General features: G+C 53.7%; 1 protein-coding gene across 3 annotated transcripts in view; it reads right to left on the minus strand.

The window, feature by feature from the left end:
• Positions 1-27115, minus strand: part of DEGS2 (delta 4-desaturase, sphingolipid 2) — a 72283-nt gene that overhangs the window by 21351 nt on the left and 23817 nt on the right. The window contains exon 1 of one of the 3 annotated variants that reach the window (XM_043557015.1): positions 448-595. The exons of the other annotated variants lie outside the window; for them this stretch is intronic. Within the exon in view, the coding sequence (XP_043412950.1) occupies positions 448-529 (82 nt within the window). The 5' untranslated portion in view covers positions 530-595. Of the gene's footprint in view, positions 1-447; positions 596-27115 lie in introns of those variants that run through there. 3 annotated transcript variants of the gene reach the window in all.

A 27115-nucleotide genomic window follows, 5' to 3' on the forward strand; every position in this document is an offset into this window, starting at 1 on the left:
CCCAGGAGGTCTGCCTTCGCGGGCAGGACGGCGCATCCCGCACACGGAGGGTCCCCGGGGGCGGACCCCTGCCCCACCACGTCGCCGCGCCCCAAGTTCACGTTCGGTGTGCCCCCCCACCCCACCCTCCGGCGAGTGGCTTGCGTCCCACAACCGGCACGCAACAGTCGAGACGCGCTTCCCAGGCACGCGGATCCGGGCTCGGGTCCTCGGATCCTGGACCCCAGGACGGAGGCAGACACGCAGGGGAGTTTCAGACCCCGGCAGGGGGACTGTCGGGGACCCGGGGCAGGGACCCTAGGAGGAGGAGGAGAGGTGGCGCTCCCACCCTCCCCGAAGCAGGGGCGGAGGAGTGCGCGCCGGGCACCCGGGGCTCCGCTGGCCCGCGCCGTCTGACCGCCACGCGGGGCTGTCCCCACCCCGCGGCAGGGGCCGAGCTGCGCTCACCGAGCATCTCTTTGCGCCGCTGCGTGTGCGGCTGGTCGGTGTAGACCCACTCGAAATCCGTGCGACCCGCGCAGTTGCCCATGGTGGGGCCCGGAGCGCAGCACGGAGCGCGGCGCGCCGCTCCGCTCGCTTCCACCTGTCTGCCCGCCGGCGCCGCGGCGCGGGGACCTGACGGCCGCTCGAGGCGGGGCGGGGCCGGGGGCGGGGCCGGGGCGCCTCGGGAGGCGCGAGGGGGCGGGCACCGCGGGGCTGGGGCGCCGCCCCGAGCCGAGCCCGGGTTACCTCGGCTCGAAAGGGGACTATCCGCGCGCCACCCGCGGGAGTCCCGGCCGCCAGGATGTGCGGGGACCTTCCGATGCGCTCGCTTCCCCCGCCCCCGCACCCCCGCCTAGCTCGCCCCCGACGGGTCGTCCGGTTTCATGCAGGCCCCGCCCGGCGGAGCGCCAGCTCTCCCCGTGGCCCAGACGCACCGGCGCTCCCGCCGCCCCTGCCCCCACCGACGAGCCTGTGACAGCGCCCCCTCCCGGTGGGGCCGGGGGTCAGGAGACGAGAGCTTAAATGGAAGGGACAGTGCGAGTCAAAGGAAGGTGGTCGGGAAAGACACAGGGATTCTCCCTCGCCTACCGATTCCCTACCCAGCCCTTTCACGCAGTAATGCAGTGGGCAGACGATGTGTCTGTGACAACCTCTCTCGGGTGAGTCAGCCCCACCCCTGCCTTCAGGAAAATCGAGGGACACAGGGACACAGGCACGGAAGAGGCCTATTATGACTCAGGGTGATACATGCCATGACACAGGTAGGGGTAGCTAGCCAGGGTCCAGAAGAGGGGTCTTTTGCATTGGGCCTTAGAGGATGAGTAGGAGTCAACAGCCAGAAAAGGGGAAGGGCACTGGTGGTGGCAGGAACAGCAGGTGCAAAGGCCCAGGGGCCCGGAAGAACCCGGACATTGTTAAAACAGAGGGTCCAGTGTTTGGTGGCTGGGGGACACAGGGCTCTTCCTTTCCACCTTTTCAGGGATTCTGCTCTCTTCTTCCTCTCGCTCCCTCGGAACTTTGGAGGGAGTGCCGGTTGACCTGAGGACCAGGGCCTGGCCTGGCCTGGGAGCTGCCGGGGTAGCAGACTGGCCTGGCAGCTGAAGGTGCCACAAGGCGGGGAGGTGCTAACGGTGGGATTCCCTCCAGCCTCCTGGAAGCCCACGGCCCAGGCTTGTGGTACAGTTGGCAGACCTCCCTCAGCCCAGGGCCAAAGGCCGTCCTGGCATGAGCTGGAAAGGAAAGCAATGGTGCAGGGTCCAGGTGTGCGAAAGTGAGCCGGCACACAGGTTGGGTTCCCGGTCCAGCAGGAAGACCGTCGGAGCTGCCCTTGCGCACCCACCGGGGCACCCGGCCCAGCTTGCACGCCCTCGAAGGCAGAACTCCCCGCTCCCCACGGCAACCTGTTCTTTTTTCAGCCAGAGGGACCCTCCCACCAGCTGGCCCTTTACCGATGAGTAAACCGAGGCTCAGAGCTGAAGAGGGCCTTGCCTAAGTACACAAAAAGAAGCAGCAAAGCAGGGACAGGCCCCTGATCTTTGACAACATCAGAGTGTTAGCCCTCGTGTCACGCTCGGGGAGATCGGAGTCCCGGCTCTGCCCTGTGGGACACCGTGAGGCCTGCCAGCTGCCTCCACCCTGCGGCACGGATCAGAAAACTTCACTCATACATCTGGCCCAGGACTCAACCCGTGCAGACGAAACTAGCCCAGTGTCCCTACTTGACAGATGAGCAGACTTAAGCCAAGGTGGAGACAAGTCAAAGGGCACCTGGACAGAGACTTGAGAGCATGACTCCCAATCTGATGCCCTGGCCAAGTAATTCCCAAGTCCCCGAGGCCAGCCTGACCCACAGAAACTGCCTTCGAGATGGTGAAGTAACCTCCCCGTCATGCCCCTGGTCCTAGCGATGAAAGAGAGTACATATTCGTCTGTGAGGGGGTGTCCTGGGCGGGATCCCGGACCAGAAGAGGGGCATTAGGTAAAAACTTAGAGAATCTGAATAAACTATGGGCTCGTTAATAATAATGGATCAGGGGGCACCTGGGTGGCCCAGTCGGGTAAGCATCGGACTCCTGATTTTAGCTCAGGTCATGATCTCATGGTTCATGAACTCAAGCCCCACATTGGGCTCTGCACTGACGGTGTGGAGTCTGCTTGGGATTCTCTCTCTCTCTCTCTCTCTCTCTCTCTCTCTCTCTCTCTCTGCCCCTCCCCCACTTGCTCTCTCTTTCAAAATAAATAAACTTCAAAAAAATAGTAACGCATCAGTCGTGATTCCTGAATTATAACAAACACATCATACTCTTATAAGATCTTAAAATAAAGGATATCGGGTGTGGAAGCTATGTGAATTCTTGACAGTATGCTCCCATTATTTCAAGAAATCATAAAGTTTATTTTAAAATGAAGTTTATTCTTCGAAAATCCTTACGATGTATGGTCTATGTAGCCACTCTCCTGTGACTTCTCCATAACCTTCCCCGCTCCCGTTGCCCTGGGAGGGGCAGCAGCCGGGGTGGGGGGCTCACCGACTCTCAGGAGGGACCCCGACCGGAGGCCCGGGTGTCCTCCACTGCCTGTGAGGAGCTGAGGGTACCTACCCCCCGCCGAAGCCTTAGCTGTACTGTTTGCCATCCCAACACAAAGCCCGATTCTGCCGTGCACCTTTGCAGAGAACAGGCCAGAATGCATTCCGCAGGGCGGCCCTTCCCACCCCTGCCCAAAGCCAGGAGGCTAACAGCCCGTGAGTCACAGTCTGCTGACAAGGACTTCCCTCCCTTCGTGAAGGAAGGGCAACCATCCCCAAGAAAGGGAAGAACTCCTCACCTGGGAAAACAGAGCTATTGGAAAAGCAGAACCAGACGGAGAAACGACAATACTTTTTGCAGGAGGCACAAAAGGCTACTGCCATTTCACCCATGAAGTAACTAAATAAATAAACCAGAGGTGGACACATATAGCTCGCTGGTTTACAAGAAAAGAATCTTGAGGGCGCCTGGGCGGCCCTGTGGGTTGGGTGTCTGACTCTTGATTTGGGCTCAGGTCATGATGTTACCGTTGTAAGATCAGGTCATGATCTCATGGCTGTAGGATCGAGCCCTGCATGGAGCTCTGCGCTGGGATTCTCTTTCTCCCTCTCTGTCACTCCCCAGCTCCCACGTGCTCTCTCTCTCTCTCTCTCTCTCTCTCTCAGAATAAATAAACTTAAAAAAAGTTTTAATAAAATTAAAAAACTAAAAGAAAACCCTCCATTGAAATAGAAGTACATGAAAGAAAACAGACATGAAGACAGGTACAGAATCCAAAAATCTGTCTCAAGAGATTTCTAGGATAGAGCAAATGGGGGAGGTGTGACACTTGTGCCTCCATAGTCTTATTTTCCTCGTAGAAGTCATCTGTCACTGGAATTATAATTTAATTATGTGTGAGGATGACTATCCCTCTCTGACATAAAGCTTTATAGCATGTACTTACTTACTTGATTATTGTCTGTCTCCTCCCATAGAGTGTCTGCTCTCTTGGGTTCACCCCTGGCAACCCCAACGCCTAGAATATGGATGCCCTTAATAACAATTTACTAAATGAAACTCAACACCCAAAAAACAAATAATCCAGTGAACCAATGGGCAAAAGACATGAATAGACACTTCTCCAAAGAAGACATCCAGAGGGCCAACGGACAAAAAGATGCTCTACGTCACTCATCATCAGGGAAATACAAAGCAAAACCACGAGGAGATACCACCTCACACCTGTCAGAATGGCCAACATGAACAACTCAAGGCAACAACAGATGTTGGCGAGGATGCGGAGAAAGAGGATCCCTTCTGCATTGTTGGCGGGAACACAAGCTGCTGCAGCCACTCTGGAAAACAGGATGGAGGGTCCTCGAAAAGCTAAAAACAGAACCACCGTATGACCTATGTGGAATTTAAGAACCACTACAGTTGAACATAGGGGAAGGGAAGCAAAAATAAGATAAAAACAGAGAGGGAGGCAAACCATAAGAGACTCTTAAATACAGAGAACAGACTGGGGGCTGCTGGAGGGGGGGTGGTTGGGGGATGGGCTAAATGAGTGACGGGCCTTGAGGAGGACACGTGTTGGGATGAGCACTGGGGGTTGCATGCAAGTGATGAATCATTAAATTCTATTCCTGAAAAAAATAGTAAATAATGCAAAAAAAAATACACACACACACAAGCGAACTAGCCCACTACTTGGTTCTGAAGCTAAAAATAGTAAAATAATAAAATGTATTTAGAATTAAAAAATAATTTACTAAGTGAAAGGATGGATGAATCACGTCAAACAAGAAATAAATGGGGTTTCCTAAGGTCAGAAGTAAGACGCGAGTCTCTCGACCTGAGCCGAAGTCGGACACTCAACCGACTGAGCCACCCAGGCGCCCCATCTGCCGTAACATCTCTTAAAGCACCACACGCACCTGCCTCTGATCCAGGAATTTCACTGCTGGGCACGGAGCCCAAAGAAACAAAAATATATATCCACCAAAGGCACGTGTAGGAATATTCATAACAGCTTTATTGGTAAAAGCCCAATCCTGGAGAGAATCCCAACCTCCAAGCACAGCAAATGGATAGACAGACTTCCCACGGTCATCCACACGCTGGAATAAAACAGGAAATGCTATGCACGCACCAACACGGTGTATCATCCGTGCATTTTGATTCTCTGTATTTCTTTTCTTTCTTTCTTTTTTTTTTTTTTAGGTTATCTCTACATCCAAGGTTGGGGCTCGAACTCCCGACCCCAAGATCAAGAGTTGCGTGCTCTTCTGACCGAGCCAGCCAGACGCTCCTGATTTTCTGTATTTCTGGTGCTGACATCTGCAGACCCTGAAGAGACTGCCCCTCCCGGGGACTAACCCGTTCCTGGCGATGGTAAACGCCGGGCAAACTAACCCATCCAGAGCTCATGCGGGCCACCTCCTCCTCCTCCACACGTCCAAGGACGGCTGGAATAAAATGATTCAGGCTGACCAGTCCTAAACCTGTTTACCCTGCCTCACCACACCTTCCCGTGGAAACCACGTTCAAGGCTCCTGGCCTCTCTGCCCCAGCCTCCGGGGTGGCCCTGTGACCTAAGGTGTGTGCCCTCCTCCCTGGAACTGCACATAACAATGGCAGCTGTCTCCAGATCTGTGGGCCTAATAAAATTGGTGCGGTAAACAATCAGCACAGCAAGCGGGAGGTCTGGCCTCAGTGGGGACTGACATGCCACCAGGACGCCAGGGGCTATTGACCCGCTGCACCAGGTGTGAGCTGCAGCCTGGGCCGGGATGAAGCCTGCAGGTGCCCCCCCCCCCCCCCCCCCCCCCCCCCCGCTGGCGCATTTGCCTGGGGTGGCCCCGGACTCCCACCCGGACCTCCTTAGGCTCTGGTCTGAGCTGTGACCTGCCTAGATTGCAGGGTTCCCGGGCACCCCTTTTCTTGGGGGACTAGCTGAGTGTATGGCCAGGCCAGAGTGCACAGCACGGACACCCCGCTCCCTGCCTTTCCGCCTGCCCAGCGGAGCACGTGGGTAACACCCGTGCGTAGAGCCACCCGTGAATTCAAACCACACACAGAGCCAAGGCAAGGGCAACCCACTCGGGGACCACAGCGCCCCACAGGTCCTGTGGGAACGGCCGCGATGGTGCTGTTTGCCTGCGATAGTCCCAATTCCTCCCCTGACTTAGTGGGGGGAGGAGGGATCACACCCATGGAGAATGTGGAGGGAGGGAGGAGGGGGGGGGAAGAGGACAGGCAGGAGGAGGGGGAGAGAAAGGGGGACGAGGGAAGAGGGGGAGAAGAAGGAACCAGGCCACTGGGCCCCTGTCCCCAATACCCAACATTACTAAAATTACTAACTCCACCCAATCTCTCCACCCAGGAGAGATTTTGCCCTTAGAGATTTGGCTGATAGGTTCTACTCGGCTCCCATTTCAGTGTGCCCTCAGCCCGTCTGCCTTCACCCCTGAAGTGACACACACCTTTTCCAGGCTACCCGGGGCGTCCACAGCCTTGGCTTCCCCCACCATCCTCGCAGACAAGACCTGGCCGGCACCCACCTTCCTCCAGGAGCACAGGCATCAGACATTACATGGCTGGCATCTTCCTCTAGCGAGAGTCATCCGACACACCCCTTAAGGTCTTACAAATCCACATCTGTTAGTCCTTTTGGCAACACGTTCCTCATTTAGAAATTCTACCTAAATCTGGGGCACCTGGGTGGCTCAGTCGGTTGCACGTCAGACTTCGGCTCAGGGCATGATCTCACGGTCCATGAGTTGGGGCCCTGCGTTGGGCTCACTGCCTTCGGTGCAGAGCCTGTTTGGGATCCTCTGATCCCCCTCTCCCTCTGACCCTCCCTCCCTCTCCCTCTCTCCCTCTCTCCCTCCCTCCCTCTCTCTCTCTCTCTCTCTCTCCAAGATCAATTCTACGTGGGGCACCTGGGTGGCTCAGTCAGTTAAGCGTACGGCTTCAGTTCAGGTCATGATCTCGCGGTTCATGAGTTCGAGCCCCGCATTGGGCTCTGTGCTGACGGCTCAGAGCCTGGAGCCTGCTTTGGATTCTGTGTCTCCCTCCCCTGCTCTGTCTCTGTCTCTCTCAAAAATAAATAAACATGAAAAAAAAAACTTTTTTTAACCTTTATTTATTTTTGAGACAGAGAGAGACGGAGCGTGAACGGGGGAGGGTCAGAGAGAGGGAGATACAGAATCTGAAACAGGCTCCAGGCTCTGAGCTGTCAGCACAGAGCCCGACGCGGGGCTGGAACTCACAGACCGCGAGATCACGACCTGAGCTGAAGTCGGACGCTTAACCGACTGAGCCACCCAGGCGCCCCGGAAAAACATTTTTTAATAAAAATAAATTCTACCTAAATCTAACTGAGGCTACTACTTAGAATCAGCCCAGCTTCAGTGGGACCCCTCTGATGAAAGGCTCTAAGATCTGTCCAAAGTGAGTCAACAGGCTCCCGCCATGCCTCGGTGACACCTTCACCCCTTCACTGCAGAGGTCTCACCCATCTCCTCTCCTGCCCCTGGGCTCTCTGGACCACCCAGGATGGCCATTAGGGCTTCTAATGCCCCAAATACCCCAACGGCTTCTGATGCAACAAATGCTCCTCTTTGCCTCTGGCTAAACACTGTTAAAAACAGAATTGCCGGCTACATACTGGGCTTTCCTGCTAATAGAGGTGCTCACAGACGCTGAGCCTAGGACCCTCCAAATGCAGCTACCTCTTTGCTTGGGTCATGGAAGCGGCACCCCACGAGCTCAGCACGGCTGATGAGGCCTCCCTCAACAGGAAGGAGCCAAACCTGGGCCCTCTGGCATATTCTACCCGGCCTTCCCTGTCCTCAGTCCCTGGCCAAACGCCATGTGCTCCTCCCAGGGGGGAGGTCACCCCTACCCCGGCCCCTTGGCTCACCAGGAGCCTCCCATTAACTGAATGAACACCAATGAGAGTGTGAATTGCACCGCCCACCATCATAAAAATGACAGCGCTCATTGGAACATGGCTGCTTTTCATCTCTTAGGGTGTCCCAGACAAAGGACAGGACCCAATGTCAACATACTTGGCCAGACTTCCGGCAGCATCTCTGCACTGGTGCCCTGGCCAACAACTGGTCCTTCTGCGCGTTGATTACACACCGTTGGGCCACTGACTGACGGTGAAGAACTCTGGGAATCTCTTGCTTCACAGATACCCAAAATGTAAACCCAAATCCCGCCCCCCCCCATCCTAAAGCCACAGAACAAGGTCTGGCCAGCCCACTCCCATCCCCTCTGGAGTTACACACAGGTAGTAACCAGGTGCCCATTTCACTTCTCAACGTACACAGCGCTGGGCTCTTGGAAGAGGCCCTCAGTAGAACTTTCCTGTCCATGACGGGCGCCAGAGAAGTTACCTGAGAGACATAATGGTTTCCTCAAAGGTTTTCTTGTCAAATTCCAATCCAGCAAATCGACCCCTAACAAGGCCTCTGTCTTGCCCCAGGCCTTAAACTCTCTTAATTCAAGGTCCTTGGCCAGTTCAAAACTCAACGTGGAGTTTAAAAAATCTTCCACTCACCCTTTCCTACATTTAAAGGGGGATTCGTCTCCCCTGGGTGGACATAAAGACTCATTATATATTATATATGGGCCTGTAATAACGGCTGCCCCTATCTTTATCCAATCTTGCCCCCATCCCAGAAGGACTGGGGGCCAGAGCGAGGACACCTATTCTCCTGGACCCATTAACCCCAGACTGTCCCATGGGCCAGGCAGCTGCTCATCTGATTGGGGGCCCATCCGAGCCTGATTCATACACTCTCACACACACATGGAATAAACACAACACCCGTCAAGTGCAACCACACCCTTTCTGTGGACTATCGGTGTCACTACTCTCTGTCTGGGCGCTTTCGTTGGTTTGTGATCAAAGGCCCAAACCCTCCCAGTGACCCATTGTTTCAACCAGGTATCGAGTTTGCTTAATCCAAGCGCCACAAAGACCTCACCACTCTACCACCAACCAAACCAACAACTGAAGCAAAGGGCCCGTAGTCATCGGCCAGATCGGAGGGCCTTCGGTCAGACTCGCACTGGAGCCCCAGCTCAGCCTTGTCATAACACCCCAGAGCCACAAGAACAGCACCCTCATCTCTCTGCGTGGGGACCTGCTTGGAAAGCACAGCCCAGGCCCACATTTCAGACGACATCTCCGTGGTCCAGAAGCTGGAGATCACTGGGACAACTTCGCGCAGACGCTTGAACCTCTGCCCGCGGACCGCCCCCGCTAAGGCACCAAGTGGACACGGACCCTGCCTGCTTATCTTCCTTTGAGATTAGGAATTCTCCCGTGTTTCTGAGCTTGCTGTCTGCTTAGCCAGGAAGCTACACACCTATGTGTACATATGCCAACACTCCCACGCCTAAAGGCAAATCTGGCCAAGGTTACTACTGTCCCTGCCGGTCCACCGATTAGTGGAGACATTGCTTTCCCCAGGGGGCACCTGCCTCACACCAATTAAACCCTGACCCCCCTGGGGACAGGACTCCTCCTTCCCCCATCTCTGTCCCTTGTCCTACTACCCGCTCCAGCTTTTCACCAAGACCTCTGGCCCTGTGGTTCGCCCCATGACCGTGACCGCCCTTCTTCCTGATCACACGTGTCCCCCACACAACTTCACACAGACTTTCCTAAACCAGCCGTTCAAGCCCCCAACAGCATAACTGCTGCACCTGCCACCCTGACCCTCGAAACACACACCAAGGTGGTATTCTTGAAAGAGAACAAAATGAACACACACACACACACACACGCGCGCGCGCGCGCGCAGGAAAACCTTGGGCTGGGAGTAACTTGTCCCGTAGGGTTCCGCAAGACGAGCAAACATTGCTAACAAATTTTAGCTTGATAAACGCGCCAGGTCTTGCAATGCAACTGGTCCGTGATGCCAAAGCCTCAGAGGGCCAATTGCACTAATCATTTGTTTTCCGTAATTCTGATGTGACGATATCTCGTTGGTCTTGAAGAGCCTGCCCTTCTCAGGGCTAGCCAGTTCTTAGAGATAGTAAATGACTAGCCTCTAAGTGTGACTTTCACGTACAAAGGTATCTATTCAGAGCCCACGCACCACAATAGGAAGGAGTAACAAAGTTGGAGGACTCATAGGACTAGATTTATTTTTTTTTTTAATGTTTACTTATTTAATTTTGAGAGAGAGAGAGAGAGAGTGAGCACAGGCCCACACACCCAAGCAGGGGAGAGGCAGAGAGAGAATTCCAAGCAGGCCACGCTGTCAGCCCAGGGCCCAACGTAGGGCTTGATCCCACAAACTGAGATCAGGACCCGAGCCAAAACCGAGAGTTGGACACTTAACCAACTGGGCTACCCAGGCACCCCTCATAACTATGATTTCTAGACTTAACTACAAGACAATGTGCCCTGGTGAAAGAACAGACACATAGATCAATGGGACATAATAGAAAGCCAAGAAATAGACCCACACAAATTTAGTCAACTGATCTTGGAATGTGAGAGGTAAGTGAGATGATTTCTTACCAGAAATACCAAATAGAAGCTGTGCTGCCTAGTTAACGGTAGGTTTACAACCTGTCGGGAATATGTACCCAACACCCCACCGCCACAATGGAGTCCCAAACCCTTAGACACTTCACTTCCTGATTCCTCTGCCCCTCTCCATCTCATGGGCTTATTTTTTGAAGGCTTTGCAATGAGCATGCGCCAAAGACCTGAAGTCCCTCAGGAATGTACATTGGTTCCAATCAGACTACTTTTTTTTTTTTTTAATTTTTTTTTTCAACGTTTATTTATTTTTGGGACAGAGAGAGACAGAGTATGAACGGGGGAGGGGCAGAGAGAGAGGGAGACACAGAATCGGAAACAGGCTCCAGGCTCTGAGCCATCAGCCCAGAGCCCGACGTGGGGCTCGAACTCCCGGACCGCGAGATCGTGACCTGGCTGAAGTCGGACGCTCAACCGACTGCGCCACCCAGGCGCCCCAATCAGACTACTTTTTGCCTTACATGGGCATAGGCGACTTCAGGGCAAAGCTGTAACCTCTGTAGTGCTCAGCCAATAAGGGACCAGGGGAGGGACTTACCTCTTCAGTGCTCAGCCAGTGAGGAGCCAGGGGAGGGGCTTACCTCTGTAGTGCTCAGCCAATGAGGAATCGGGGGAGGGGCTTCTTGCTAGGAGATAAATTGTCTGCTGTTACTGCCTCCAGTGAGCCTGTCCATCAGATACCTGCTTTTGCAAGAGCGTTGATTAAAGCCTCGCTTCACTGTGTCCAAGTCTCCACGTCCCTCCTTTGATCGGGTCTGTGGGCTCATTTCTCTCATTGGTCAACAGAGTAAGAGCAATTCAGTGGAAAAAGGATAGTCTCCTCAGAAAATGGCGCTGCAACCGTTGGACGTCCATATGCAAAAGAATAAATGAACTGAGACACAGACCTCACACAGAAATGGACTCAAAATGGGGGCACTCAGTCATTAAAGCCTGTGACTCTCAATCTTGGGGTTGTGAGTTCAAGCCCCACGTTGGGGGTAGAGATTACTTAAAACTAAGATCTTAAAAAAATATATACTCAAAATTGATCACAGACCTAAATGTAAAATACAAAATGTCAAAACTTCTTGAGGAACATCTAAATGACTTTGGGTTTGGTGATGAGTTTTTTTTTTTAAGTTTACTTATTTATTTTTGAGAGACAGTGAGAGCGGGGAAGAGGCAGAGAGAGAGAGAAGGAGAGAGAGAATCCCAAGCAGGCTCTGCACCGTCAGCACAGAGCCCAACAGGAAGCTCAAGCTCACGAACTGTGAGATCGTGACCTGAGCCGAAACCAAGAGTTGGATGCTTAATTGACTGAGCCACTCAGGTGCCCCTTGGTGATGAGTTTTTAAACACAACACCAACGGTACAATCCATGAAAGAGAAAAAAAAATATGGTTTAAACTTTGTTAAAATGTATAACTTTTTAAAAAAATTTTAAATGTTTACTTATTTTTAAGAGACAAAGCATGAGTGGGGGAGGGGCAGAGATAAAGGGAAACACGGAATCTGAAGCAGGTTCCAGGCTCTGAGCAGTCAGCACAGAGTCCGGGCTTGGCTGGAACTCATGAACCATGAGATCATGACCTGCGCTGAAGTCAGACGCTTGACTGACTGAGCCACCCAGGTGCACCTAAAATTTATAATTTTGTTCTATAAAAGAAGGAAGAGACAAGCCACAGACTGGGAGAAAATACCTGCGAAACACAAATCGGAATCTAAAAGTCAACAGTAGACGACAAAGAACCCAATTAACAAGCGGGCCAAAGATCTGAACAGACACCTAGCCACAGGAGACATAGATGACAGGTGAGTGCATGAAAAGACACTTCAACGTCATTTGTCGTCAGGGAAATGCAAATTAGAGCAATAAACGAGATACCTTTACACCTACCAGAATGGATGACATCCGGGACGCTGACAATACCAGATACTGACGAGGACTTGGAGTGACAGGGACGCTCATTCATCGCTGGGGATTACACAATGGTGAGGCCACTTTGGAAGACAGTCTGGCAGTATCTTACAAGAGTAAACCACACACCCCAGCAGCTGTGTTCCTTGGTATTTGTTTACCCAAATGATGTGAAAACTTAGGCCCACACAAAACCTGCGTGTGCGTGTTCATAGCAACTTCATTTGTAGTTACCTAAAACCTGAAGCAACCAAGGTGCCCTTCGATAGGTGAATGGATACGCAAACTGTGGTCCACCTAGACAAGGGAATATCAATCTGAGATAAAAGGAAATGAGCTGGGGGTGCCTGTCTGGCGCGCTGGGTGGAGCGTGCGACTCTCGATCTTGGGGTCATGAGTTTGAGCCCCGTGTTAGGTGTAGAGATTATAAAAGAATAAATAAGTAAACCTTAAAAAAAAAAAAAAGGAAATGAGCTAACACGTCACTAAAAGACACGGAAAAATCTTATGTGCATACTGCTAAATGAAAGAAGCCAGTCTGTAAACACTAAGTACTGTATGATTCCAATGATATAACATACTAGAAAAGGTAAAGCTAGGGGCGCCTGGGTGGCGCAGTCGGTTAAGCGTCCGACTTCAGCCAGGTCACGATCTCGCGGTCCGGGAGTTCGAGCCCCGCGTCGGGCTCTGGGCCGATGGCTCAGAGCCTGGAGCCTGTTTCCGATTCTGTGTCTCCCTCTCTCTCTGCCCCTCCCCCGTTCATGCTCTGTCTCTCTCTGTCCCAAAAATAAATAAACGTTGAAAAGAAAAAAAAAAGAAAAGAAAAGGTAAAGCTATAGAGACTATACAAACAGAACAGTAGTTTGCCAGGGGTGCTGGGGGGGTGGTGAGGGTTGAACAGGTGCAACGCAAGGGAATTTTTAAGGAGGGGAAATTATGGTGAAGGAGACAGCAACGGTGGGTAGAAGACATTAGCATTTATTAAAACTCAAAGACCTTGGTATCACAGAGTGACTCTTCATGGACACACAGGTTTTTTTTAATGTTTCTTTATTTTTGAGAGAGAGAGAGAGAGAGAGACAAAGTGTGAGTGGGGGAGGAGCAGAGAGAGGGAGACACAGAATCTGAAGCAGGTTCCAGGCTCTGAGCTGTCAGCACAGAGCCCGACCCGGGGCTCGAACCCACGAACCACGAGATCAGGACCTAAGCTGAAATCAAGAGTCAGAGGCTCAAGGACTAAGCCACCCGGGCGCCCCTGTATGTTACACTTGAATTAAAAAGTGAGCACAATATAACAATAACTGAAAAGCTGGGCATCACCATCTAGAAACACTGTATAGACATTTCTGGGCGCCCCAGAAGAGAAAAACCCCAAAGGCTTCCAAGAAGAAACAGAAAAGACATTACTTGCAAAAGAACAAGGCTCGGCTTGGCCACTGACCTCACCAGCCACACTGTGGGCAGGAAGGCGGTGGAGCAGGGCCCCTGCCCCACTCGTGCCTCTCCCACTGCAGCCTGGTCCACGCATGCGCATGTGCACACACGGCTGAACGCCCATCCCCACGCTTCCCTGTGTCCCCACATTTCTTATCCCGCTCACCCGCCTCGTCTCCAGTTTCTCATGCCCAGGCAGCAGGCACTACCTCTGTACTCCTGGCACATAGCCCCTCGGTCATCAGCAGGGGTCAGCAGGGAGAACCAGGCTGCTGCGGCCGGGAGCGCACTTGGGACCTTGTAGGAAGTTATCAGCTGCCCGGTGAAACTCACCAGATCACCAGAGGTCTCCTCTATCGGGCCGGGGAGGTTGCCCGGCAGACAGCCTGGCCCTCAGGTTTAATCCCTGACACCTCTTTGGTTATGTCATTTTCAGATGTGTGCCTTAAGGACAAAATAAAAACCGGTCGGAGAAGTCGGCCCCGTTTCGGGGTGGGGGTGGGGGGTTTCAACTGCACACCACACACAAACACAAACGGGTGTTGACATCTGGAGCCTGGAACATGGTATCAGCCCGTCTGGCAGGCATCAGCTCCAAGCCAGAAGTCAAGCCCTCCTCCAGATCCAGGCTGGGGCCACCCTGGGTTAACAGTGACAATTCTTGTCCTTCTGTGAGCTGGGAGTCCTCACTGTCCCGTTTCACCGTGGAGACACAGGCCCAGTTAGAAGCCTGTCTGGCTCGTGGGCATTCCTCCAGGATATGGATGTCCACGGAGCTGGGGCTTCCAGATCCAAGCTCTAGAATGTTCGTGGTTCTCAGGGCTGGCTCCCCAGCCCAGGCCCAGGTGTAACAGTGTGGCAGCCAGGCGCTGGAGCGGCCTGGGGTTGGCACACTGCAGACTCCGTCCCCTCCTGCCACCCGTCCGTGGGCCTCATCAGGATTCACCTCCACAGGGCGGGCTCCTGGACCCGACGGTCTGCAGGGACCCGTTCAGATGGTGTGTGGGATGCTGCCGGCCCCACCCAGTGGAAACGCTTTCCATGCTGAGGTCCGTGGAGCTGGCCCGGGGACAGAGGAGGCTGACGGTTGAAATGCTGGCAGGGAGGCAGGAAGACGCCGGGGTCCCCCCACCCGATGCACCAACTCACCGTGGAAGTTAGTGTCAACCACTCAGCCCCACGCATGGACCCTGTTGGGGTTCGGGTCACGGCCCCCTTGGAGTAGATTGGGTTTGAAGAGGAAAACCCCCTGGAACTCAACAGAGTGGAGGGTAATGTGGGATTTCGGGCAGAGTGGGTGGGGCCCCACCTGTTCAGATGACCCTGGACATGGGAAAGGCCTCTCCTTAGGGGTCTCAGTTCAACGTGATTGCATTTGCAGGGGATAATCAATGTGTGTGGCTGACACAAATCCGGAGGGCCCCAAAGGCCTCAGGTATGTCCCTTACGAAGGTCAAGGGCCAGCCTCTGCGAGCCGCTGATCTCTGACTTCTCCCCTGGAGGGCTTTGCCCTGGCATCCTCACATCTTCCTGAATCCCAAGGCGTGAGTGTATCCCACGCACACGCCCAGGACACCCCATCTCCCCCACCAAACAGCCCTGGCAATGTGTCATCAGCCGCCTTGCGTTTTGCAGCTTCAGCAGGCTCGTCGCCCACAGCGTGAAAGATGGGATGGAAATGTGGAATGCCTGTCGATGGCGTGGCAGGAGGAGAGCCGGGGAAACTTGCAAAAATAAACTGTGTGTGTGTCGATTCATCACTGGAGACGTGTCTGCATAAATACACCCACAGCATGGACTATTCTGACCAGTCTCTTTAGGGATCCAAGTGTTCCCATGGGGTGTGTGTGTGTGTGTGTGTGTGCGTGTGTGTATACACGTCTGCCAGTGTGGTGATATCCGTGTGAGCCTTCGTTGTGTCTCAGCAAATAAATGCTCTGGAGAAAACCTGGAAGGATGCGCCCAACCCCGAGGCAGGGATTACTTCCTGAAGGTGAGGCCGTGAGGTCAGGGTGGTTGTTTTACAAGCTGCTCTGCTCTGTTTCACAAGCATGGATCATTAAAAAAAAAATAAAAGATATCTAATTCATGTTTTAAAATTAGCGTCCCCCTCCCTCGGGGCGAGCATCCCGGAGACTCGCCCTCCTCCGATTCCTGCACCGCGCCCCCTGCCGGCAGGAGGTCCGCAGCGCTGCCTCCTGCACCGGGGTGGAGACCGCCCCCGGGCCTTTGCGAAGCGGTTTGACCCAGAAGCATTGCCCAGGAACCTACCCCTCTTTCCGTCCCTGGGGCTCTCCTGGGGCCCTGACGTGCCTGTAGCCGGAGGGAACCGCAGCGGTGCTCAGGGGCCCCCATCCCCCCCCCACCCCCCACCCCCCCAGGGGCCCCCATCCCATCCCCCACCCCCCACCCCCCCACCCCCCTCACCCCCCGGCGGCCGCGAGGCCAAAGGAGGGGCAGAGAAATTCTGGCTTTTGAAATTCTTATTTTAACCTCTTTTCCGCCAGTCCGTAGGTCCGCTAGAGTGGGGGCAACACCCACCTCCCCGCCCCGTCCCCACCCTGGGACACAGTCAGGGCGCTGTGCACCCATCCGGGTGGTGGGGGCGGTAGAGGGGAGAATTGCTTGCTGGTGTCTGAGGCCGTGCCATGGCTTGGGGTTGGGGTCGGGCGAATTCGGAAGGTGTGGGTGGGTTCGTGGGTTCAGGCCTCTAAAGACAGGGAAGAGAGAGTTCCTGACCGGAGAGAAAAAGGGAAAAGAGATGCCCAGCAGAGGAAAGGCCTGCGGGGGGAAGGAGCCAGATGCTGTGTTCCTGGGTGGGGAACAGCCCTCGCATGAGGCTTGGGAGGGTGTCTAGGGGCTGGGAGGTGGAAGGCGATGTGGACATGAGATGCGGCCACTAGGGAGGACCATTAAAAGTCCTGGAAAAGGGGCGCCTGGGCGGCTCAGTCGGTCGGGCGTCAGACTTCGGCGCAGGTTGTGATCTCGCGGTTCGCGCGTTCAGGTCCAGCGTCGGGCTCTGGGCTGACAAACAGCTCAGAGCCGGGAGCCTGCTTTGGATTCATTCTCATTCTCTCTCTCTCTCTCTCTCTCTCCCCTGTTCATGCTCTGCCTCTGTCTCTCAAGAACAAATAAATGTTAAAAAAATTTTTTTAAATAAAAAAATCAAAATAGAAGTCCTGAAAAACATCATCAGGGAAATACAAATCAAAACCACAAGGAGATACCACCTCACACCTGTCAGAACGGCTCACATGAACTCAGGCAACAACAGATGTTGGCGAGGATGCGGAGACAGAGGATCTCTTTTGCGTTGTTGGTGGGAACGCAAACTGGTGCAGCCACTCTGGAAAACAGTATGGAGGGTCCTCAAAAAACTAAAAATAGAACTACCCTACCACGCAGCAATGGCACTCTTAGGCATTTATCCATGGGATACAGGTGTGCTGTTTCCAAGGGGCACATGCACCCCCATGTTTATAGCAGCACGAACAACAATAGCCCAAGTATGGCAAGAGCCCAAATGTCCATCGATGGATGAATGGATAAAGATGTGGTGTGTGTATCACACACACACACACACACACACACACACACACAATGGAGTATTACTCGGCAATCAGAATGAAATCTTGCCATTTGCAACTAGGTGGGTGGAGCTGGAGGGTATTATGCTAAGCGAAATTAGTCCGAGAAAGACAAATATCATATGATTTCAGTCATATGAGGAATTTAAGATACAAAACAGATAAACCTAAGGGAAGGGAAGCAAAAATAATATAAAAACAAGGAGGGGGACAAAACAGAAGAGACTCTTAAATACAGAGAACAAACTGAGGGTTGCTGGAGGGGTTGTGGGTGGGGGGATGGTCTGAAAGGGCAAGGGGCATTAAGGAGGACACTTGCTGGGATGAGCCCTGGGTGTTACACGTAGGGGATGAATCACTGGAGTCTACTCCTGAAATCATTATTGCACCATATGCCAACTAACTTGGATGTAAATTTTAAAAAACACACAAAGAAAAAAGTCCTGTAAAACAAATCCATCCAAGAGTGGATCCTCCTTGAACATTTCTTCCTGGGTGGGCCGGCTTGGCAGGGGGTTGGGTCAGTGACACTTACACCTCTGCAAAGAGCAAAGGCAAACAGGGGATTGCAACTGAGACCTTGAAAGAGACAGGTACATCCAGCCTGTTGGTCACTGATTGAACCAGAGACTGGCTGCCCTGGAGAGTGGAGTGCAGGAAGGGTCCGCTCCAGGAGGCAAGAACAAATAGCATGCCCAGGACTAATCCTTGTGCTGAGGCAATTACCTCATGACGGGCGCCTGCATGGCTCAGTTGGTTAAGCGTCTGACTTTGGCTCAGGTTGTGATCTCGAGGTTCACGGGTTCGAGCCCTGCATCGGGCTCTGTGCTGACCGCGTAGAGCCTGCTTGGGATTCTCTCTCTCCCTCTCACTTCCCACTCCTTCCCCGCTCACGTGCTCTCTCTCTCAAAAATAAATAAGTAAACTTAAAAAAAAAATCACCTCGGGGCCCTAGGGGCCTGACTCATTCAACCCCGTCTGCCTACCTGGCCCTGACTGCTTTTAAACCCCACTCACTGGCTCATTGCACACCCCCCCCCCCCCGTTCATCCATCTGCCACAGAGAAGGGTGTATTGTGGGGCACACAGGGTCACACAGAGGGCGGGAGGGAGAGCCTAGAGCTGCGGTCCTGCACCTGCCCCAAAAGGAACCTCAGCATTCACCATCACCACCCCCAAGCAGGGTCTTTGACCGGCTTGAGCCGAACCTCTGTCCTCAATGCTCTGCTCACCAGTGTAGCCCAGTACCTTTCACACGGGGATGCCTTTGCTTGGGAAGTTCCTCTGCCTGGAGTGCCCTTACCTGGGCCCAGCAGAGGTCCCATGCTTCAAAGCTGAAGCTTTCCCAGACCTCTCCTGAGCATGGCTCCCCTCGGCTGAGACAGGTTGTCTTACCTCTGGGTTTTCAGTGCCAACACAGGGCACACGGTAGGCACATAATAGGTGCAGACCGAGTGTATTCCTCACCCACCAACCGAATAAAGACTCAGCCTGCCCTCGGAGCCTTGGTTTTCCAGCTGTGGAATAGATGCTAGGAAGAGCGCCATGGCCTGTCCCTCCAGGAACGACATGGGGACCGTTGGGAATCCACCCCCTATGAGCCTCTGGGCTGCCATCAACCCAGAGATTTCTACTTAGGGGCCTTGGAGCAGGACGAGTGGATGTTTTCTTCCTCCGAGATCAAACCCAGGGGCCCTCGCGTGTCTCGCCTCCTGGGTGCCCACTCTGGACCACAGAGGACGAGAGCCCCTGACAGGTAGAGATGCCAAGCCCAGGCAAGGAGCAGGCACCTCTCCAGGATGGGCCAGGGAGGAGAGGAGGGCCAGGCCCAGTGACCCTAAGGGCAGATCACAGCCACCAGCCCGAGGTGACCTCAGGAGGCTGCCAGGGGCATTTACAAACAGCCAGGCCAAACCACAGATATCAGTGGCCTGTAAAAGGCACTCCTTGGAAAATGAACTCTGCTGTCCCAACTTCTATCTCGTGTGCCTTTTCCAACAATGGATTTGGTTCACGTCACATTCTAGTGTACAAGATAAACGCTCAACGGGTCAAGTTCCCTCAACCAGGACTCTATTAACCAACCATTTGCCACGTGTCAGGCCTCAGGGGGAGCGACACAGACATACTGTTATTACAACATATAGATAATAATATATAGTAATGTTGAGCCAAACAAGCTAGATCCAAGAGACCACATACTGCATGATTCCATTTAGATTAAAAAATTAATCTGTAGAGGTAAAGGTCAAAACAGTAGCTGCCCTCGGTGGAGGCTCCTGGGGGACTGGAAGGTGCTATGACTCGATCCGCACGGAGCCACAGTGTGGACATATGGGAACATTCATCCGGTCACTCACAAAGATTTTGTACTTTAATTTTTTTAAATGTTTATTGATTTTTGAGAGAGACAGACAGAGAGCGAGCAGGGAGGGGCGGAGAGAGAGGGAGACACAGAATCCAAAGAGGCTCTAGGCTCTGAGCTGTCAGCACAGAGCCCGACACAAGGTTCGAACTCACGAACTGAGAGATCGTGACCTGAGCCGAAGTCGGACGCTCAACCGACAGAGCCCCCCAGGCGCCCCAAGATTTTGTGCTTTAATGTAAATACACCAATAAAGCTACTATAATAACAGACCGCTAGTGTTAATGTTAGCTCAAGCCGCTTCCATGCTGGCAGGCAGGGCTGTCTCCACTGCTGTGTCCCCAGGGCCGAGCACAGGGCAGCGCCGTGACGGGTGCCCGGGCTCCGGGTGGCAGCTCCCTCCACGCTTCCTCACGGTGGCGAATGATCATCGATACCCCCGTTTCACAACCACCGAGACTGCAGCTCCGCGGAAGCCGGTCTTGTCTGACTCCAAAGCTCTTCCCAGAAAGTTCTGTGGCCACCCCAGCTCTGGGAGGGGAGACAGAGATGTGAGTCAGAAGATGAGCGTGAGCTTCCCGAGCGCCCCAGGGCCGGCTACCATGGCCAGGCTACGAGGAGCCAGAGAAGGAGGGGCCTGATAGCCACAGGACGCGTGCGCAGGCTGAACCTTAAGGATGGATGAGGTTTCGACCAGCAAAAACTGGAGGGACAGCAGCCCAGGTGGAAGAAACAGCAGGAGCAAAGGGCTGGAGAGAGGAGAGTACAAGATGTGGTCAGGATAGGGGTGCCCAGGTTGGGCTGGTACATAGGAGCTAGAGGAGGCTCAGCAGGGCGGATGTGACTGGCACAGCCACAGGCTGGCACCAGGGAATGTTGGGTTCTTCCCGGAACTCTGGGGTCCTGAGAAAGGTCCAGAATGCTTTAATAAGATGATGCCAAACATGGTCTGCTTTTGAGCTGGTGTCAGCCAGCGATGCCTGGATCAGAAGAGAGGAGCATTAGGGCGGGATGGATCTGACGTCATCTGCCTAGGCACAGAGCTTTGGGCCACCTGAAATCCGGGACACACCCCAGGCCCCTCCAGCAGTGGGTGGCTCTGCTGAGACACTCACGGCTGTGACCCCTGGTCAGGGCACCAGACGCCTCCTCCAAGCGGAGGCAGGGAGGACAAGGATCTGCCGGGTGGCCTAGGCAGGGACATAGGGACACGGGGCTCAGAGAGAAGAAAATCAAGATGCCCTTGAATTCCATCTCAAGCATGGCCACTGTTGGCCCTCTGTAGGGAATGTGGGATGGGACCGAGCTTTATTTTCATTCAAAAAGCTGTTACTACACCAAGGGAGCATCTGAAAATTGTGACACCTTAGGACCGAAGCTGTATATATGGAATATATGATGTTGGTTTCCACTTAAGATTGTATTGCAATAAGGATTGTGGAAGGAAGGAGGAAGAAAGAAGAAAAAACATCATCATGTCATTACTCATACTTGGGAGTCAATAGATAATCTTCGGGGAAATGAATGATGAAGTGTGTTATATAAAATTATAAAGGTAACCATAGGTACGCAGCTACCAAATTTCTAAGACGCCAAAAGAAACGCTTGTCCCCAAATTAAGCAAATATTTTATAACCTACAAAAATAGAAAGCATCAAATAAATTGACTTAATTGGGACTGAGATAGATTTGTCACATTGATATATGCAAGTGGGTTAACTCATCTGTAAAAGGAAATGCCGGGCAGATGGTTCACATTCAGCCTTAAGCTGGAGGCAAGAGACACTCCCCAAACAAGAAGACTCAGAACGAAAATACAAGGATGGTGCAAGGGGTAACAGGCAATGTCAACAAACAGAAAGCAGGGGTCAAGTTCAAGGCAAAATATTGTTTGAAGTCAAGAGGAGCACTTTATTTTAATTTTCTTAAAGGTTTATTCTTGAGGCAGAGCACGAACAGGGAAGGAGCAGCAGAAAGGGAGGGAGACAGAGGATCCGAAGAAGGCTCTGTGCTGGCAGCAGAGAGCCTGATGCGGGGCTAGAACTCACAAACCCTGAGATCATGACCTGAGCTGAAGTCAGATGCTTAACCAACTGAACCACCCACGTGCCCCAAGAGGAGCATTTTATAATGATGAATATGAGTGGCTCAGCCGGTTAAGCGTCCGACTTCGGCTCAGGTCATGGTCTCATCATTTGTGGGCTCGAGCCCCACATCCGGCTCTGTGCTGACAGCTCAGAGCCTGGAGCCTGCTTCCGATTCTGTGTCTCCCTCTCTCTGCCCTCCCTGCTCACACTCTGTCTCTCTCTCAAAAATAAATAAACATTTAAAAGTAAAATAAAATAAATCCAGTAGGTATGTATATATATATATATATATATATATATATATATATATTTTTTTTTTTTTTTTTTTTTTTTTTTTTTAATTTTAAACAGCTAAGTCAGTAACTGGTCTGGTCAGAAGAAGAAAGGAATAAGGAGTGCCTGGCTGGCTCAATCTGTTAAGCGTGGGACTCGAGTTCAGCTCAGGCCGTGATGTCAGGGTTGGTGAGTTGGAGCCCCGCATGGGGTTCTGCGCTGACAACATGGAGCCTGCTTGGGATTCTCTCTCCCTCTCTCTGCCCCTCCCCTGCTCATGCTCTCTCTCTCTCAAAATAAATAAAAGTTAAAAAATAAAAATAAAAAAATGTAAAACAAGGAATAACATACAAATTCACTAAAGGAAAAGATAACTGGGGCAAACTTTTCACTGCACACCCTTTGGTGCCTTTTGAGCTGCCCTTCGACAGCGCCAGAGGCCATCCGGGACAAATCAGTAAGGTCCGATTTGGCGTCCCAGGCTTTGGCAAAGCCCTTGTTGCCACGGGGGCGAGCGGCCTCCGCAGCAGGACATGCTACCCCCCCCGGAGAGTCTGTTTTCCCGAAGCTGCGCTCTGCCCGGGTCCTGGCGCGTTGGCTTCTTCTGGGCGCTAAGATGCATGCTATTTCCGTGGGTTGAACCCTGGGTGCCGAGGGTCCCCCCCTTGGACGCTAAGGAGCACCTCCCTCCCCTGCCACTGCCTGAAGGGTGCAGGCCGCTCAAGGGTGCCCCGCGGGTCGGAGAGGCCAGGGGGCGCATCCCTGCCTCCCAGCCTGCACACCTCACAAGGCGCCGCCGGCAACGCCAGGGGCTTCTCCAGCTGCATCTACCCCGCCCCCCCCAGGAGCTCGAGAGTAAGCGAGGAGAGGTGGTCCTGGCCAACTTCCGCCCTTTACCTCGCCCTGATGGGCCCCCAAGGAGCCTGGGGCTGCAGCTAGGGAGGGGCCCCTGTCCAGGAAGAGCCCTCTGGGAGAAACGTCCCTAGAGAACGATACTTCCAGGCCGGGAGAGTAGCGAGGGGGCCCTGGAATGCCGGAGAGTCCAGTGCCCGGGCAGCAGGGAAGGCTTCCTGGAGGAAGCGGCGTGCAGGTCGGGACCTCACAAAGGGGGTGGAGCGTTACGCGGGAGGAGAAGGGACTCGTAATTCCAACCGCCCCCGGCAGGCCCCGCGACCCTCAGAGGCCAGGAGCTGAGGCTTCTCAGGGAATGGGTGGGGCGGGGACTACGTGCCAGACCCTACGAGAAACGATCGCGGCCCGGGGACGCCGCATGGCCTGGGAGAACACACGTCACAGGAAGTCCGTAGGAACTGGTCATTCAGCCAAGTGGACATCCCAGGATGGCTGATCGCCGACCGGCCGGGCATTCGGAATCGGTGCGCTCCGGTGGCCCGACGCGCCCTGTGCCGCCCCCTGCTGGCGCTTCGGTCCGCGGCTAGCTGCGCCGCCGCCGGGTCGACGCGGGTGGCTCTAGAACCCAGCGCGGCGATTGGCTACCCCGGATCAGGTGTCCCCGTCCCGACCAACCAGCGGGGGAGGCGGGGTCTCGCCGCCGGGCTGTGGGCGGGGCGGCGGGGCTGATGGGTCCGCCCACATCGGTGCTGAGAGAGCAGAGCTGAGCCGCTGGGGGCCTCGCCGAGACCGCAGGCTCCAGCGCCTTGGAGCCGGTGCTCCCGCCTCCCTTCCCCACCCAGCGGCTGGAGCAAAGTTTTCAACCCCCAGAGTGGCTTTTTGGGGGATAAAGGCACAAATCTGGCTTTTGGGAGGATAAAGGCACGAATCCTTGTCAGGCCCCAGACTCTGCGGATCTGGGCCCTGCGGCCTCAGGGTCACTCCTCTGGCCTTGAATTTCCCTCCAGCTTTCACTCCAGCTACCCTGGCCCTCTGCCACCTGCTCCCTCCAACCCCAGACCTTAGACCCAGCCTGTGTCCTCTGCTTAGCCTGCCCTTCCCCCCACTCCTCCTGGCTTTCTCTGGCTGATCTTTCCAGACCCGGGCTGGCACAGGGTTAAGGTTCCGTTGGGGGTTTGTGCAGATCCTAGGGTCTTCCTTTTTCCCTGCACGGACCACCCTGCCCTGGGCGGCTGGCCTGCTGTCTACACCCCATGATCTTTCATCTCTGTATCTCCCTGTCCCAAGCAGGGGTACATAGTACATAGTAGGTACATAGTAGGCACTTAGCCCCTGTATTGATGCCCCTGTGTTGATACGAACCAAGGAGAGAGATGATGGCTAAGGAACTAACATCCCATCATCTGAGTCCCAGGCCCCACTCCAGGCACTGTCGTAGGGCTGGCTGACTGACATTCAGTTATGTGATAGCCCTGGAAGTGAGGAACTGGGGTCCCCTCTTCCTGGGGAGTCAGGGAAGGCCAAGAAACTGAATGGCTGGCCCAGGGTTCCTCAGCTACACTGGTCAGGGGCAGGACTGGCTGGTTGTGGACACCGCTTTGCCAGGCAGCCTGGGCCTGGGGTCTCTGCTGGGGAAAACTGATGGACAGTCCCTCTAAGGGAGGGTCAGGGCCTGGAGTAGACTGAAAAGGGAAGAGGACTTGGGGGAGGTGAGTGCGGGTGTGTGCTCAGGACACGCACGAGCCTCCACTACTGTCCAGTGACTGCATGGGCACCCTGAAGGGCCCTCAAAGCTCTGCTGTCCCCTCAACCCCATCTCTTCAACTGCCACCCCCAACCCCTTCTCCAACTACACTGACCCATGTCAGCTCCCACACCAAGGCCCCCGGGCCTTTGCACGTGCTGCTCTCTACTGGATCCACCCAGGCCTGCCTCCATCACATTGTCAGGGCCCATGCCTACTTTCCAGACCGAATCTTGCTGAGCACCGGCCCCGACCGAGTCCTGAGGACAAGCACATACCGAGACATGAATTCAAATCCAGCCCCTCTGCCTGACACATTTATGGCTGCCCTCAAAGAACAGCTTATCAGTGGGCTCGCAAAAAAGTGCAGTCTACTGAGGGACTACTCTGCTGATTTGCTGGCATCGAGCTGGGGCTTTGGAGGACATGGAACCCCCAGCACCCAGCCTGCAAGGTCAGATTGTGAAAAGGGCCTTTTGGTTTCAAAAAGGCTTGTCGACATGAATGCCTCTCACTTCAGCAACATCTGAGAGTGAAAATAGCCTGCTTCATCAGAGGCTGGTCCCTCTGTGCAGACGGCCTGCCGCCCGCCCCCACCATCAGGCCAGTGGGGCCGCGGGGCGCCCCCTCCATAGTGAGCCGGAACTCAGAGAGGCTCAGCTCTGAATCCTGTGTGACAGCGGGCAAGTGACTTCACCCCTCTGATCCTCCATTTCTCCATTTTCTTCCTCTCTTCTTGCTTTAGCTTTCATTTCCAATTGAATAATAGGTACACATTTTTAGAGAACAACTAGAACTCTAAGGCTTGGAATGGCAAACAGCAGTCCCCTGTTCCTGCTCCGCCCAGCCTGGGTTCTCCCCCTCAGAAGCAGACAGTGCACTCTTCTAAATGTTTTTTCTGGCTGTCATCTTTACACGTGTGACAGGCTTATGCTGACAGTTGCTGATTTTTTTGCCTTTAGAAACGATCCAGTGACTGCCTGCAGCTGAGAGATGAGGATTTAGCTCAGTTAATCTGCTGTCTCTTTAGATTTGCTAATTCCGGACTTTTCATATAAATGGGATCACCTAACCTGTGGCCTTCTGTGGCTGGCATCTCTCACCAGGCATCACGTGGTCAAGGTTCCTCTATACTGTAGCATGAATCAATACTTCATTCCTTTTTATGGCCAAATAATATTCCATCGCTGTTACGCATTGTTTTAATCTGCTTTAAAAAAAAATAATTTTTTTTTTTTTTCGAAAGATATGAGGAAGGTAACACATTGCTGCAAGCAGTCCTCTCTGAAATGGGAGCCCGGCAAGGTGCTCCTGCTGCTGGCAAGGGCTTAAAGAACCCAGGGGCGCCTGGGGGGCTCAGTCGGTTGAGTGTCTGACTTCCGCTCAGGTCACGATCTTGTGGTTCGTGGGTTCGAGCCCCGCGTCGGGCTCGCTGCTGTCAGCCCAGGGCCCCCTTTGGATCCTCTGTCTCCCTCTTTCTCTGTCCCTCCGCAGCTCACACTTTCTCAAAAATAAATAAACCTTAAAAAAAAAAAAAAACAACTTAAGGAGCGCAGCAGGGCATGACTTTATCATTCATTCTTTCATTCATTGACTCACGCACTCACTCATTCACAAATTGATTCCACCAACACTGAGCACCGGTGTTGAGCGGGGCCCTGGCGACCCAGAGACGGAGCAGCGCCAGCCTTTGCCGGGGTCAGTCTAGCATGCAAACACCTGAGCTCACTGCACATGCTCTGAGCAGACACTGGGGGGTGGGGGGCGAGAGTGAGGGGGACCACGTGCTGTGGGTGGGACAGATGGAGGGCTTTGAAGGAGACACTGGAGTTAGAGGTGGCAGATGGGGCAGGGGATGGGAAAGCCTGGCAGAAAGAACAGCATGTACAAAGGCCCAGAAGCATCAAAACTGGCCCGGTCCCTTCCTTTTAAAGAGACCCACGCAGTCAACCACACTTTCCTTCTCTGCCCCTCACCTCACCTACTTCTGTCTTGGTTCCTCTTGAACAACTGTATTACCCAGAGCAGGGGCTCTCAACCCGGGGTCCACAGAGAACCCTGGGGAAAGGGAGGCCAGAGGATGGGAGCCTGGGGTTTCCGAAATTGGACAGAAAAAAACTTACATCCTCATTTTTACCCACCTCTGATATTTACTTTCCTGTCAGTTAGGAACGGGGGCCACAAACCTCAGCGGTGACTTTCTCACCAACAGAAATCCAGACATTTTCAAATCACTTAAAAAAAAATTTTTTTTTTTTTTACATTTATTTATTTTTGAGAGACAGAGAGGGAAAAAGACAGAGCATG

Source organism: Prionailurus bengalensis, chromosome B3, assembly GCF_016509475.1.
Source record: "Prionailurus bengalensis isolate Pbe53 chromosome B3, Fcat_Pben_1.1_paternal_pri, whole genome shotgun sequence".
Lineage (NCBI taxonomy): Eukaryota > Metazoa > Chordata > Mammalia > Carnivora > Felidae > Prionailurus > Prionailurus bengalensis.